At 34.9% G+C, this 13,012-nt stretch overlaps 1 protein-coding gene across 1 annotated transcript in view; it reads right to left on the reverse strand.

Annotated features, from left to right (window-relative positions):
• The window catches only part of LOC107600252 (calcium/calmodulin-dependent 3',5'-cyclic nucleotide phosphodiesterase 1C-like), an 88,379-nt gene that overhangs the window by 17,030 nt on the left and 58,337 nt on the right, over window positions 1-13,012 (reverse strand). The window contains exon 4 of the mRNA XM_016292096.1: window positions 1,397-1,510. Coding sequence (XP_016147582.1) covers window positions 1,397-1,510 — 114 coding nt within the window. The remainder of the gene's footprint in view (window positions 1-1,396; window positions 1,511-13,012) is intronic.

Below are 13,012 nucleotides of genomic sequence, written 5' to 3' on the forward strand. Positions count from 1 at the left end.
AATTTAATTTAATTTAATTTAATTTAATTTAATTTAATTTAATTTAATTTAATTTAATTTAATTTAATTTAATTTAATTTAATTTAATTTAATTTAATTTAATTTAATTTAATTTAATTTAATTTAATTTAATTTAATTTAATTTAATTTAATTTAATTTAATTTAATTTAAATTTAATTTAATTTAATTTTAATTAAATTATTTTTTGTTTGTTTGTTTGTATTGTTAATATCCATTATTCCAAATAGTAATTCTCATGACTTGAAAATGTTTTACTACACTGCACTTAAAATGGCTTCAATAAATATAGATGTACATAAAATAAAGTTTTAATTAAAACCAGCATAAATTAGCAGTAGAGCAAATACAAATACTATACTAATAATATACCGTGTATATACATACATATATATATATATATATATATAAATAAATATATGTGAGTGTGTGTGTGTGTGTGTGTGAAAATATTACATAATATTCATTAAATGACAAATACGTACATGCATTTTATGAAATATTCTATTTAGCACAAGTTAAAAAGAATAAATTATTTATTGCGTCTAAATAAGACAAAATAGGCTCTCAAGATAATGCCCCAATGCAAAAAAATCTTAAAAGCCCTTAATAGGCTTAATTTTACAATAATTTTTTTTCGGTCACATTAAACCAGAGAATAGCCTGAACACCCTCACAATGGTAAAGAACTATGGTATTAAATGATTAATGGCACAGACTCTATGATTATCATATTCATATACCATTGCATTTGCATGGCACTTCAAAGGTACTGTTATTTAAATTAAAAAAATAAAAAATAAAAATCCTGATGTTACCATTTTGGTAGGGTTAAAAATATTTACATCCTTAACAGAAAATCTTGCTGAAGGACACAGCAGCAGCGTAGACCAATCTAACAATCTTGAGGTTGAAGCACACAGATCTTTAACTGCTAATTGAATCGACCTCTATCTGCATGAGTGAATAGCTTAAGGCTCCATTAGACTGATCCTGGACCAATTTTGCAATTTTCCCTTTACAACGACTCCATTTAGGGATTGTGTGGAAAAGCTGGATCAGCATCTGACACGGAAAGACTGAATAATGCGTTGTTACAGCTTTGTGAGCAATGCAGTGGAGTCAAACATTTGTGTAGAGAATAAAACTGCCTGGAGATGATTATTCATCATAAATGTACAATGTAGTCCAAGCAGTTACTTTGCAACTGATAGCAAACAGCATGAGAAAGCCAATATGTTTGCAGCTGTATTACAATCAATACATTTTTTTTGAGTCCCATTTATAATTTCAGTTTGATTGCCTGTGGTTATATTTTATATTTTGGCAACAGGGAGTGGGAAAGTAAAATAACAGTGTAAAACCCACACACTTTACCTTGTTTCCTCAATATAGACCGATTCCAAAACAGTGGCAGCATATTCCAGGTTTTTCTTCAGGTCCACGAGAGACGCCTCTCCTCTCTCCAACTGTTTTACCAAACATCGTAATCTGCAAAACAAGCACATGCACATACATTAATTCTAAAACACAACTGAATGGCTGTTTATTTTACAAAGCAATTATCTGCGAGCACCAGCCAGCATCAGCGTGACAAATTCAGTGCTTGATTGTGCAAAACAAAGATCAATATCAAATTTCCCTCCCTGAAAACATAAAACATAAATCCTGAAATGCAGAAACATGAAACTACTTCTACATTATATACATAAAAAACGAATGCATCAGCAAGGACGCATTAAATTGATCAAAAGTGACAGTAAAGACATTTATTATAATAAAATAATTATACTTTTGAACTTTATATTCATCAAGAATCCTAAAAATAATATAAAGCAGCACAACTGATTTCAACAGTGATAATAATAATAAATGTTTCTTGAGAATCAAATCAGCATATCAGAATGATTTCTGAAGGATCATGTGACACTGAAGACTGGAGTAATGATGCTGAAAATTCAGAATTGCATCACAGGAATAAATAATATTTTCAAATAGAAAACAGTTATTTTGAATTTAATAAATTTTTCACAATATTACAGCTCTTATTGTATTTTTGATCAAATAAATGCATCCACAGTGAGAATAAGAGAAAATACTTTAAAACTGTATTTTAAGGTGCCCTTGTTACAGTGCATTTAAGCACTGAGTAATATTATTTGACTACTATATGGTTAGGTTTGAGATTAGGGTTACTTGCATGCAATTATGCATCATTTATTGTTATTATAATAGTAAGTACATGTAACGTGTAAAAACTGACACCTTAAAATAAAGTGTTACCTAAAAATCTTACCAACCACAAACCTTCAAACTCTCTCATGGCAAACTGACTGAAATCTTTATTTGCTGTAGATGTTCTGAAGTGTCTGCAGAAGCTTGTGTTTGTACAACTGAGCTTGATTAATTGAGCTTTTAAGGCCGATTGATTAACTGAAGCTGTTAGTCTTATCAAATCCATCTTCAATAACCCTCTTCCAGGAAAGACTTTCAAGACAAACCACTCAAATGTTCTCTGGTGCTTGATGTGTCTGTTAAAACAATTAGACTGTCTGAGGACATTTTAATGGAGAGCAAAAACTATATCATTAAAAAAAGGCAAAATTATAAGCATTAGTCAGCTAAATGGACGAATGACGAATGGTTATGCTTTTTAAATAATACAGTCCTGGGGTCACAACATGACAGGTCAGATTATTGAAATCTCTGGTAAGATGCAAAGCAATTTATTGATGAGTGCTAAAAGGTCAGAGATTCAGTCGATTCATTGGTTTGAGATTTGTTCACATTGCTCCCAGATATGGCGTTGAAACATTACCACACTGATTTGATCTGTCTGTGATCCTATAGGGACTGCTATGTGTGGTAGTTTGTTACCCTGTGGTAATTTCCCTCAGGGTAACTATCACATATTTGCATAGACTGTATTTATCTGACATTCATATGTTAAATGTGTGGGCATTACAGAAGCACAAACTGCAGCTGCGTCCCACCTGTGTCCACCGGCACAGGTAGTGCTTTCTACCGTGAAAGTGATTTCACACCAGTGAGGCGGCTGGACAGCTGTCACCATGACAATCACACAGCGACGACGTGCCATCGATGCTTTAGGGTCAATGCAATCACACAGGAAGATTAACATTTTCCACTCAATGATAATAATAATAAATGTTTCTTGAGAATCAAATCAGCATATCAGAATGATTTCTGAAGGATCATGTGACACTGAAGACTGGAGTAATGATGCTGAAAATTCAGAATTGCATCACAGGAATAAATAATATTTTCAAATAGAAAACAGTTATTTTGAATTTAATAAATTTTTCACAATATTACAGCTCTTATTGTATTTTTGATCAAATAAATGCATCCACAGTGAGAATAAGAGAAAATACTTTAAAACTTTATTTTAAGGTGCCCTTGTTACAGTGCATTTAAGCACTGAGTAATATTATTTGACTACTATATGGTTAGGTTTGAGATTAGGGTTACTTGCATGCAATTATGCATCATTTATTGTTATTATAATAGTAAGTACATGTAACGTGTAAAAACTGACACCTTAAAATAAAGCGTTACCTAAAAATCTTACCAACCACAAACCTTCAAACTCTCTCATGGCAAACTGACTGAAATCTTTATTTGCTGTAGATGTTCTGAAGTGTCTGTAAGAAGCTCATGTTTGTACCACTGAGCTTGATTAATTGAGCTTTTAAGGCCGATTGATTAACTGAAGCTGTTAGTCTTATCAAATCCATCTTCAATAACCCTCTTCCAGGAAAGACTTTCAAGACAAACCACTCAAATGTTCTCTGGTGCTTGATGTGTCTGTTAAAACAATTAGACTGTCTGAGGACATTTTAATGGAGAGCAAAAACTATATCATTAAAAAAAGGCAAAATTATAAGCATTAGTCAGCTAAATGGACGAATGACGAATGGTTATGCTTTTTAAATAATACAGTCCTGGGGTCACAACATGACAGGTCAGATTATTGAAATCTCTGGTAAGATGCAAAGCAATTTATTGATGAGTGCTAAAAGGTCAGAGATTCAGTCGATTCATTGGTTTGAGATTTGTTCACATTGCTCCCAGATATGGCGTTGAAACATTACCACACTGATTTGATCTGTCTGTGATCCTATAGGGACTGCTATGTGTGGTAGTTTGTTACCCTGTGGTAATTTCCCTCAGGGTAACTATCACATATTTGCATAGACTGTATTTATCTGACATTCATATGTTAAATGTGTGGGCATTACAGAAGCACAAACTGCAGCTGCGTCCACCGGCACAGGTAGTGTTTTCTACCGTGAAAGAGATTTCACACCAGTAAGACGGCTGGACGGCTGTCACCACGACAATCACACAGTGACGGCATGCCATCGATGCTTTGGGGTCAATGCAATCACACAGGAAGATTAACATGTTCCACTCAACATTTTGACAGCTGCCTGCAGATAAAAAGGAAAACCCAAACCCCAACCCCACACCTGATCGCAAATCACACACTTAAACCTCAATCGAACCCAACACGAAATAAAACACTAACATTTCAGTTGTGTCAGATCAGAAGGCTACTTTTTTGTAGTACTACTTTTCAAAGGTTGCTCAATTAGTTTGAGACTTAAATGACATCTTTCTTAGGTCTTTTTCTGCCAAGCCTCTATTTGCTCTTAATTTAATCTCAATGACTACGTTTACACGGACATCAGTAATCTAATTATTTACCTTATTCTGAATAAGACAATATTACGATTAAGGTGTTTACATGAGTTGCTTTTAGAATATTCCTTTCATGTTCCCGTTTTACATGTTACAGTACATAGATAGATTAATGGCATGCGTCATTACGTCCCCACGTGACGCCATCCAACGTCCCCTCCGGAATTTCATGTATAAACATATAGTTCGTCTTCATTATGTTTTGGGTGCTTAATTTTTAATTTACCGAAAGCTTCAAGTGCAGTTAATTATTTGTCATGTTATACGTGCAAACAGACGACGGCGTTGTTGAAACCATTCTTTTGTTTGCCGTCAAACGGTTGAGCACTGCGTGTGTATCCTGTTGCAAAATGCGGTGAAAAGTCCTACACGACGGTAATAATGTGATTAAGGTGTGTACATGTCTTTACTACACTTAAATAATGCGACTAAAATAGGAATACTCCACATCAGTGTTAATTTAGTTGACAAAATAATTTTCGTCAACAACATTTTTTTCACTGACGACAACGAGACGATAAAACTCTTTTTGAATGACAAAAACTTATGACGAATATTTATTGACATTTTCATCAGCGAATAAAAACGAGACGAAAATGTTGGGGAGGGACGATTTGGGAAGAGATTCATTCAGAATGAATCTGCTGCGTGGTTCGGAGGTTAGATGCGTACAGAGTACTTAATCAGAGTATTGTCTTAATCGTATTAAAATCGGAGTATTGTTGTCCATGTAAACATACTGATTGCTATCTAGGAAAAAAGTTGAAACAATTTAAAATGAAAACAATCAATGTTATTTTAGTATCATTTATTTAGTATTGCAGTTCTTGGTAATATGTTTTGTTGAATATTTGTTCATTTCCAATTTTTTTATTTAGTTTTCACTTTAATATGAGTTTTTATGAAATTTTGTCATTTTTACTAGTTTTAATTTAGTTGTATTTTTAATATAATTTAAAAGATGTCTATACATATTTTGTTTTTACTTAAATTGAAAAGTGTTAGTAATTTTGTTGTTTTTGTCAATTTTTTTTATTATTTTTTATTTGTATTATTTTTATAACTTTGTCCACATACACTCTTAAAAATAAAGGTGCTTCACGATGCCATAGAAGAACCTTTTTGTCTAAATGGTTCCATAAAGTACCTTTAACATCTGAAGAACCTTTCTGTTTCACAAAAGGTTCTTTGTGGCGAAAGAAGGTTCTTCAGATTATAAAAAGGTAAGAAAGAGATGGTTCTTTAAAGAACCTTTGACTGAATGCTTCTTTGTGGAACCAAAAATGGTTCTTCTATGGCATCGCTTGAAGAACCTTTTGAAGCACCTTTATTTTTAAGAGTGTAGTATATTTTTAATAGCTTTAGTTTAATTAGCTTTAATTATTTTAGTAACTAAATAAAAATGACAATTGTTGCTTTGGCAACTAGCTTAAAATATGTTTAAGATTTTTGTTTTCACTTTAATTTTAGTGAAAGTTTAAGTAATAACTATAATATTATATTAAGTAACTATACAGTATTTATTAGTTTTATTTAAATGATTTTTTTTATTTTCATACATCAAGTTAAACTACATAAACTATCTTGACTATTTTGGCAACTAGCCAAGTAAAGTAAGTTTAAGTTTGCATTTTATTTTAATAACGTTTAATTTATTTTGAGTAATAAAAATGTTGTTTTATGGTTTGAGTCTTAGTTAAAAATAATTACCCTACAAGAGATCTTACTCTATTTGTCTAGAGAGTTAATTCCACACAGTCAGTTATTTTCTGCATGCAAACTGTTATAGAAATATTTAAGATGAAAAAATATAACAAGATTGTGTTTGGGAGATAATGCCATCCATCAGAAGCATGGCAACACTAGCCGTCCTTCCCATCCTGCACACAAAGCTTGTTTCTGCCGGGATTGACAGATGTCTCAAGACACGTGGGTGGAACATGACGTTTGATTGGATGAGCACAGCCGCCCGTGTCAGCGGCTGCCAATCAAGTTCAGCAAAGCAAAATCATTTCATTTGAAACTTCAGCCGATTATTTTTTGCCACAGGAGAATAACTGCAGCCTCACCTCAGATGCACGCTTCAAATACCGTACGGGGAAAATCCTGTTCATTCGCAAGACGTTTATTCACCCTTACAAAGTCAGACCTGCTGGAACAAAGTCTAGGAGCCAGGCATCCAACTTTCTTCAAGCTTCTCTTGCACAAAAATGCTTTACCAGGTAACCTAAAATGTGATTTGTGTGCTAACATCTAAACAAACTGAAAATATTCCAATCATTATTATCTAATATATTTAAATCAAGTTAAACACATCAGATTACACTTCTACAAACTGTAAGAAACAGCTGAAGACAAATGCAATGCTACTTTTTTGCTCTAGCTTCTGTACTACTCTAGCTTGAAACTACGGTTGGCTCTTGTACACTATAAAAAATATTGTTGCAATTAGCCATCACAACATTTCATTTTTATTTTAAAAAAGCATGAAGGTCCAGCCCAAACTGTCACTGGGGATTGTGCGAATTAGCTACCATTTCGCCAGATAGCAAAATACTTACAGCTTGCCATGAGATTGTGTTGTGAAAACCACAGGTGTTTGCATGCTAAAGTCTATTGGGATGCTCAAGTTGGCTGGCTAGAGCTAACATCCTTGAGCATTTATGAGCATGAGAGTTATTATATTAAACATCAACTCTATTCATCCATCATATGAGCTTTTATAGCTGTGCAAAAGAGATTTCCGCCAGAAAGAGGAGAGCGGTTAGAGCCCATAGTGTGGCTTCTATTTTGAACGTGGATGGATCCAACGGGCTATAAATTCAGTCTCCCAAGCCAAGCCACTATTCACACTGACTGCTCATGAGATATTCATGCAGAACTGCTCAAACGCTTCGAGGCAGGCCATGTTTTCATGGCTAATGAATCTCCGCATTGAATTTGCATCAATGTGAGCAATGCACAGATGCTGCAGGTTTGGGCTGTTGTGAATACTGAGAGTTTTGAAGAAATTTCAGAAGATATTGTCAACGATTTGTTCATGTGAAGAGTTCATCTGTAAGATATTGCATGTGCACACAGAGCCGAGTATGCCTAAATACCTTACTTGAAATAAAATCAACTTTAACTGAAACAATAAAACATAAAAAAACGTGTTTTATTTAATCTCTCAGTTGATGTACTAAAACAAATTAAGCTAAAATGCAGAATTAAAAAATAATAAAAATCCAGACATATTTTAAAATATATATACTAATAAAAATATATAACTAGAATTTATGTACACTGAAAAAAAGCTTTCATGGGCAGCCTAGAATATCATGCATTTTCACAACAAAAAATTTTTTTTCATGGTTTCTACACTGGTGATTGTTTTCAACTAAAAATGTCAAATCTAAAAATGCACGTACAGGCCTATATGACAGCCCTACTGTAAGCCAAGAAGAAGAATTAGATTTTTTTAAAAGTAATCAATCTGAACTGCAAATAATATTTTTTATTTTAAAATATGCACCCATTCAATTTCAGTTGTATTCCTAATGTTGAAAACGCTTTTGTCGTCACAATAATTACGAATTACACGAATCACGTAAATGACCGACCTGCTTTCAATTCAATTCAATTAAAAAAAAAGTCGAAAAGTTTGCTTCACTGGATATTACAGTCAAGCCGACTGTTGCTATAGTAACGATGAATGCACCTTTAATCACACAATATCTTATTTCAGTGTTTTCATTCTTACATTCAGCATTAACAGCAAGCCAAAAGGGGTAAGCTTTCAACTGAACTGTTTAGCCTAGTTAAACGCTTATCTTGCCCCGTCCATGCAATGAATAAACATTATTGAATGAGCGGGTTATTATAGAACATTAATTCAACTGCTCAGGTAATTTCAGTGATACATATTCATGTATTAAACTCCTTGTAACTCGCAAACTCCCCGTGAAAGCGCACAAATATTTCTGCCTGTTTTCGCTTGCTGTCAGCCTCTGCTTTTCTGCAACAGACTGAAGCCAGGTGAATTCAGCGCGCTTTGCATTAGACTAATAAAACGCTGCAATTTTCTGGTGTTATTTTATGATTGTTGGGGCAGTCTCCATATCTATCTTATACTTCTCAAAACACAGTCCGCTTCAGAGTGGTTTTAATCACTGCACACACATAAAAAAACATTTACGCAATCTTTATCTGATTCTGATTGGGTGGGCAAGACAGTCATTTGGGTGGGCTCAGCCCTGAGCTATACTAACAGCAAGCAGCACTAACTAGAACACAGGGGACAGCTAGACTGAGATTTCGGTCTGATTCAAACCACAGGCATCATAAGACCTTCAAGCTTCGTTTAATCCTTGATCTCTTATTTTTCTTCCTGGAAACAGTTTGGCCAAACAATCCAACAGCTTATTAGAGCGCTGATCTCTGAGCGGGGCAGCGGAGGGCAGAGCCACAGCCACCACACTGAGATTAAAAACACACAGACGCACACACTAATGCTCATTTCAATGCACAGTGTGAAAAAAAATTGGTGCAGGATTTGCTTTGAAACTATTTTCACAAGTAATTAGAGAGAAAAGGCAAGTAACATTTAATTAAACATGACATTTTTGAAGTAGAAAGACTGAAATAATATTTTCTTGTTAAACGTACTCCAATTATCTTGATGAAAAAAATAAATTTTCAGTGTGGCATTATGGCACTTCTTTTAGATTATAAAATAGGAGGGAAAATAGAGAGAGGGAGAAAGAGAGAGAATATAAAAATATGATGGAAAATTTGTTATAAATTAATATAAATAAACAATATGTTTCAAAAATTTCTACACTTATTTTTAAAGACTTAGACAACTCTGAATAAATAATATTAAAGTACTAAAATATTAACATACTAAAATTATTGTTTACTCATTTTCCTGAGCATTTTTAAATAATAAAATATATAATAAAATGGTTGTAGAATCTGTTCAAAAGAATTTGATGTCTGTCGCATTATGTCAGCTTTTTAAATTTTAACATTTTGAACGTGTGGTTTTACTTTAAGCTTTTTAGATTTAAAGTAACTTTTGACTTTAAGCTTTTAGACTTGTGATTTTTTTTGCGTGATGGACAATAAAGAAGGATGAAAAGAATCTCACAGACTTATATTAAAGGAGGGACCCAAGCCATATCTAGCAACCACCAGAGCAACAAAGCAGCCACATAAAACATCCATATCCATCCTATAAGATCCTTGCAAATCACACTGTGTGACATATATAGACCTAATAAATTTGGGTACGACATGCATGTAGACTATACGATGATGACGTTGACTCGTACTCTACGATGCACGTTTCTATAGAAGAATAAAACGTCATCAGCATGCGCTAGGGGTAAACAAAAAGAGTATGATGAATCACACTTTTTTTTTGACAGTTGTAGTTTTTATGTGTGCTGAAAAAAAGTGGAAGCTGCGAAAGAGGAAGGAATAAGAGCTTGAGGTAAGCTGTTTTATGTTTTAGCACCATATCACATTTTTATTGGCTGGTCTTTAAACGTGGATTGTAGCAGCAAACACACTGTGCGATGATCATGCTGAATTTCTGACTCTTGTCAGAAAATGATCGTAGGCTATCTTTGGTCGCAAGACCGGGACGGCTGTCTTTGAACCTCTCTCACTGTACGACACAGGACCACCGATTAGGAGACACAATCACAGAAATCCCCACGATTGTTTCACGACGCCAATCTTTCGTCTGGGACAGCTGAAAATCGTGCAGGGTGTCTCGGGCTTAAACATCTAAATGTCTGCTTCAAGCTCCCATTCATTGGATATTATCCATTCAAACCCATTCTTTCTTGAAAAATATTAAAGGGGTCATCAGATGCCCATTTTCCACAAGTTGATATGATTCTTTAGGGTCTTAATGAAAAGTCTGTAACATAGTTTGGTTAAAATTTCTCAATGGTAGTATAAAAACGCCTTTTTTACTCTGTCAAAAACAGCTCTTTTCAGAGCAAGCCGTTTTGTAGCATTTTCCTTTAAATGTTAATGAGCTCTGCTGACCCCGCCCCTCTCTTCCTAGGCGCTCTCTGAGGGACTGTTTACTTTAGCTGCATTCATTGTGAAGCTTGCTAACTAGCACGTTATTAGGAAAGGCGATTTGCAAAGATTCATTAAAAAACCTTTCACTCACTTCTTCTGGAGGTGAAGCTGGATCACGAATGATTCGCGCGAACATAGACGCATTTATGTAGATTTATGCATTGGGGGCGCATTCCCTTCAGAAACAAACGTGCTTCACTGCGTCTTCAGCGGCTCAGATGTAGGGAGTAAATGACGACTGCTATGTTCATTATTACATCCAACAACAGAACACCTCAATCGCTTAGGAGTCATTCTTGTCTACATCTGCTCCAGCGGTGAAACAATGGAGGACTGATGACAGTCACTCAGGGCGGAGCTAAGGTAAGACGCCAGTCCAGTCTGTGCTGAAACACTACTGTCAATCAAACTATCGTGGGAGGGGCCTGTTTTTGTGACGTCACACAGGCATCTGAGATCGGCTCGATTTGAGAAAGGGATAAAAATTTTAGTAGATTAAAAACAACCACTGGGTGGATTTTTATCATTATAGGGTGGTTGTGTACACACACTGCCAAAACACATTTCAGTTGAAACAACTTGTAAAAGTGCATGTTGCATCCGATGACCCCTTTAAGACCTTTTACCATTCAAAGGTTTATGAGTGATTCTAAAAACACATTTTTGAAACAACAACACACTAATTTCACTCAGTCTCTCTCTCAGCGGCAGCCAATCAGTGAGTCAAGGGTCAGACTGGGCAGGAAATCAATTAATGACGAACAATCTGAAATAATGATGGAACGCTGTGTTGCCGGGTCTGGAGAAATGTCAGCGCATTGTTTTATTGTGTAATTAGACAGTTAATGAGAGCCTTAATGAACAACATGCGCTCCATCTCCATGGGTAAAAGTCCTGAAGAACGAGGACAGGCAGAAAGACTCAGGGAATAAGTGGAGTAAATATTTCTGTTTCATAATCACAGAAAAATTTAGCTACAGAACAAGCGACAGAATTCAAAACGGCTGGGATCAAACACGCTGCTGTTAGAAGAAAAGAGCTGTGATGTAGCAGCTGGTTTTAAATTAACAGGAATGGAGAGTTAAGTACTCCTCTGGTTCGCTCTGTACTCTAACCAAAGCTGAGTTGTTCAAAGAAAGCATTTAAAGTGATAAATGAGCATCTTAATGGGTGACTGTGGAACTATTCCAATCCATAGTGAGCTAAATAGACTGCTACCTAGACAGCATACTAACTGAAATCAAACACATTGATTTGAAGCACTCTATGTGGGCAGAAAAATGCATAGTAAAAATGCAAACACTGTTCAGAACTTAATTGAATATATTTATAGTCAACATTTGTCTCAATTAGATCATTTATAGATCAAATTCACTTGCTAAAGCACACAGCCCTTGAGGCAGATAGTCTCTGATATGCCTACAGTGAATAAAATAGGTTGACCATACATCCTCTTTTCCCGGACATGACCAGGACTTCTAAATTGCCTAAAATATCTTTGTTTTCCTATTGTCAGTCTCTCTACACTCCTCATACATTGATGTATGTGCACTGTAAAATAAATTCAGTAAAATTTACAGTAAAAAATACGGTAGCAACATTTTAGGTTTACGGTTTTAAAGGGGTCATATGATGCGATTTCAAGTTTTCCTTTCTCTTTGGAGTGTTACAAGCTGATTGTGCATAGATAAGATCCCTGAAGTTGCAAAGACTAAAGTCTCAAAACCAAAGAGATATTCTTTATCAAAGTTAAGACTCTGCCACGCCCCCCTAAAACAGCTCGTTCTAACACGCCCCCACATATCTACCTCACTATGTGGAAATATTTGTATAATGCAGCCCAAATGTGCACGCAAAGAAAGAAGGCGTGGTTTCAGTAACCGCAGTTAGTGTTGAAGCAGCATGTCAGGGAGACGCTGTGTGTTTCAGTGCGAAAGCAAAAGCACTTTATTTGGCCTTCCGAAAGTAGATGCATTTAGGAATCTTTAAGATCACTTACAACAGAACAGCAATGCATTTTATAGATGACCGTTTCGTGAACCTAGGAGAGGAAGTAATTCTGACTTTGCTATGACAATCCGGCGCTTCTGAATCAGCTACTGTTTTGTTACTAGTTTAAGTATTTGTTATGGACTGTTCAAATGCAGAGTTTTGCGCATCGTGTGTGTGTGTGTGTGTGTGTGTGTG

This window comes from Sinocyclocheilus grahami, unplaced genomic scaffold (assembly GCF_001515645.1).
Source record: "Sinocyclocheilus grahami isolate Dianchi unplaced genomic scaffold, SAMN03320097.WGS_v1.1 scaffold280.1, whole genome shotgun sequence".
In the NCBI taxonomy this organism is placed as follows: domain Eukaryota; kingdom Metazoa; phylum Chordata; class Actinopteri; order Cypriniformes; family Cyprinidae; genus Sinocyclocheilus; species Sinocyclocheilus grahami.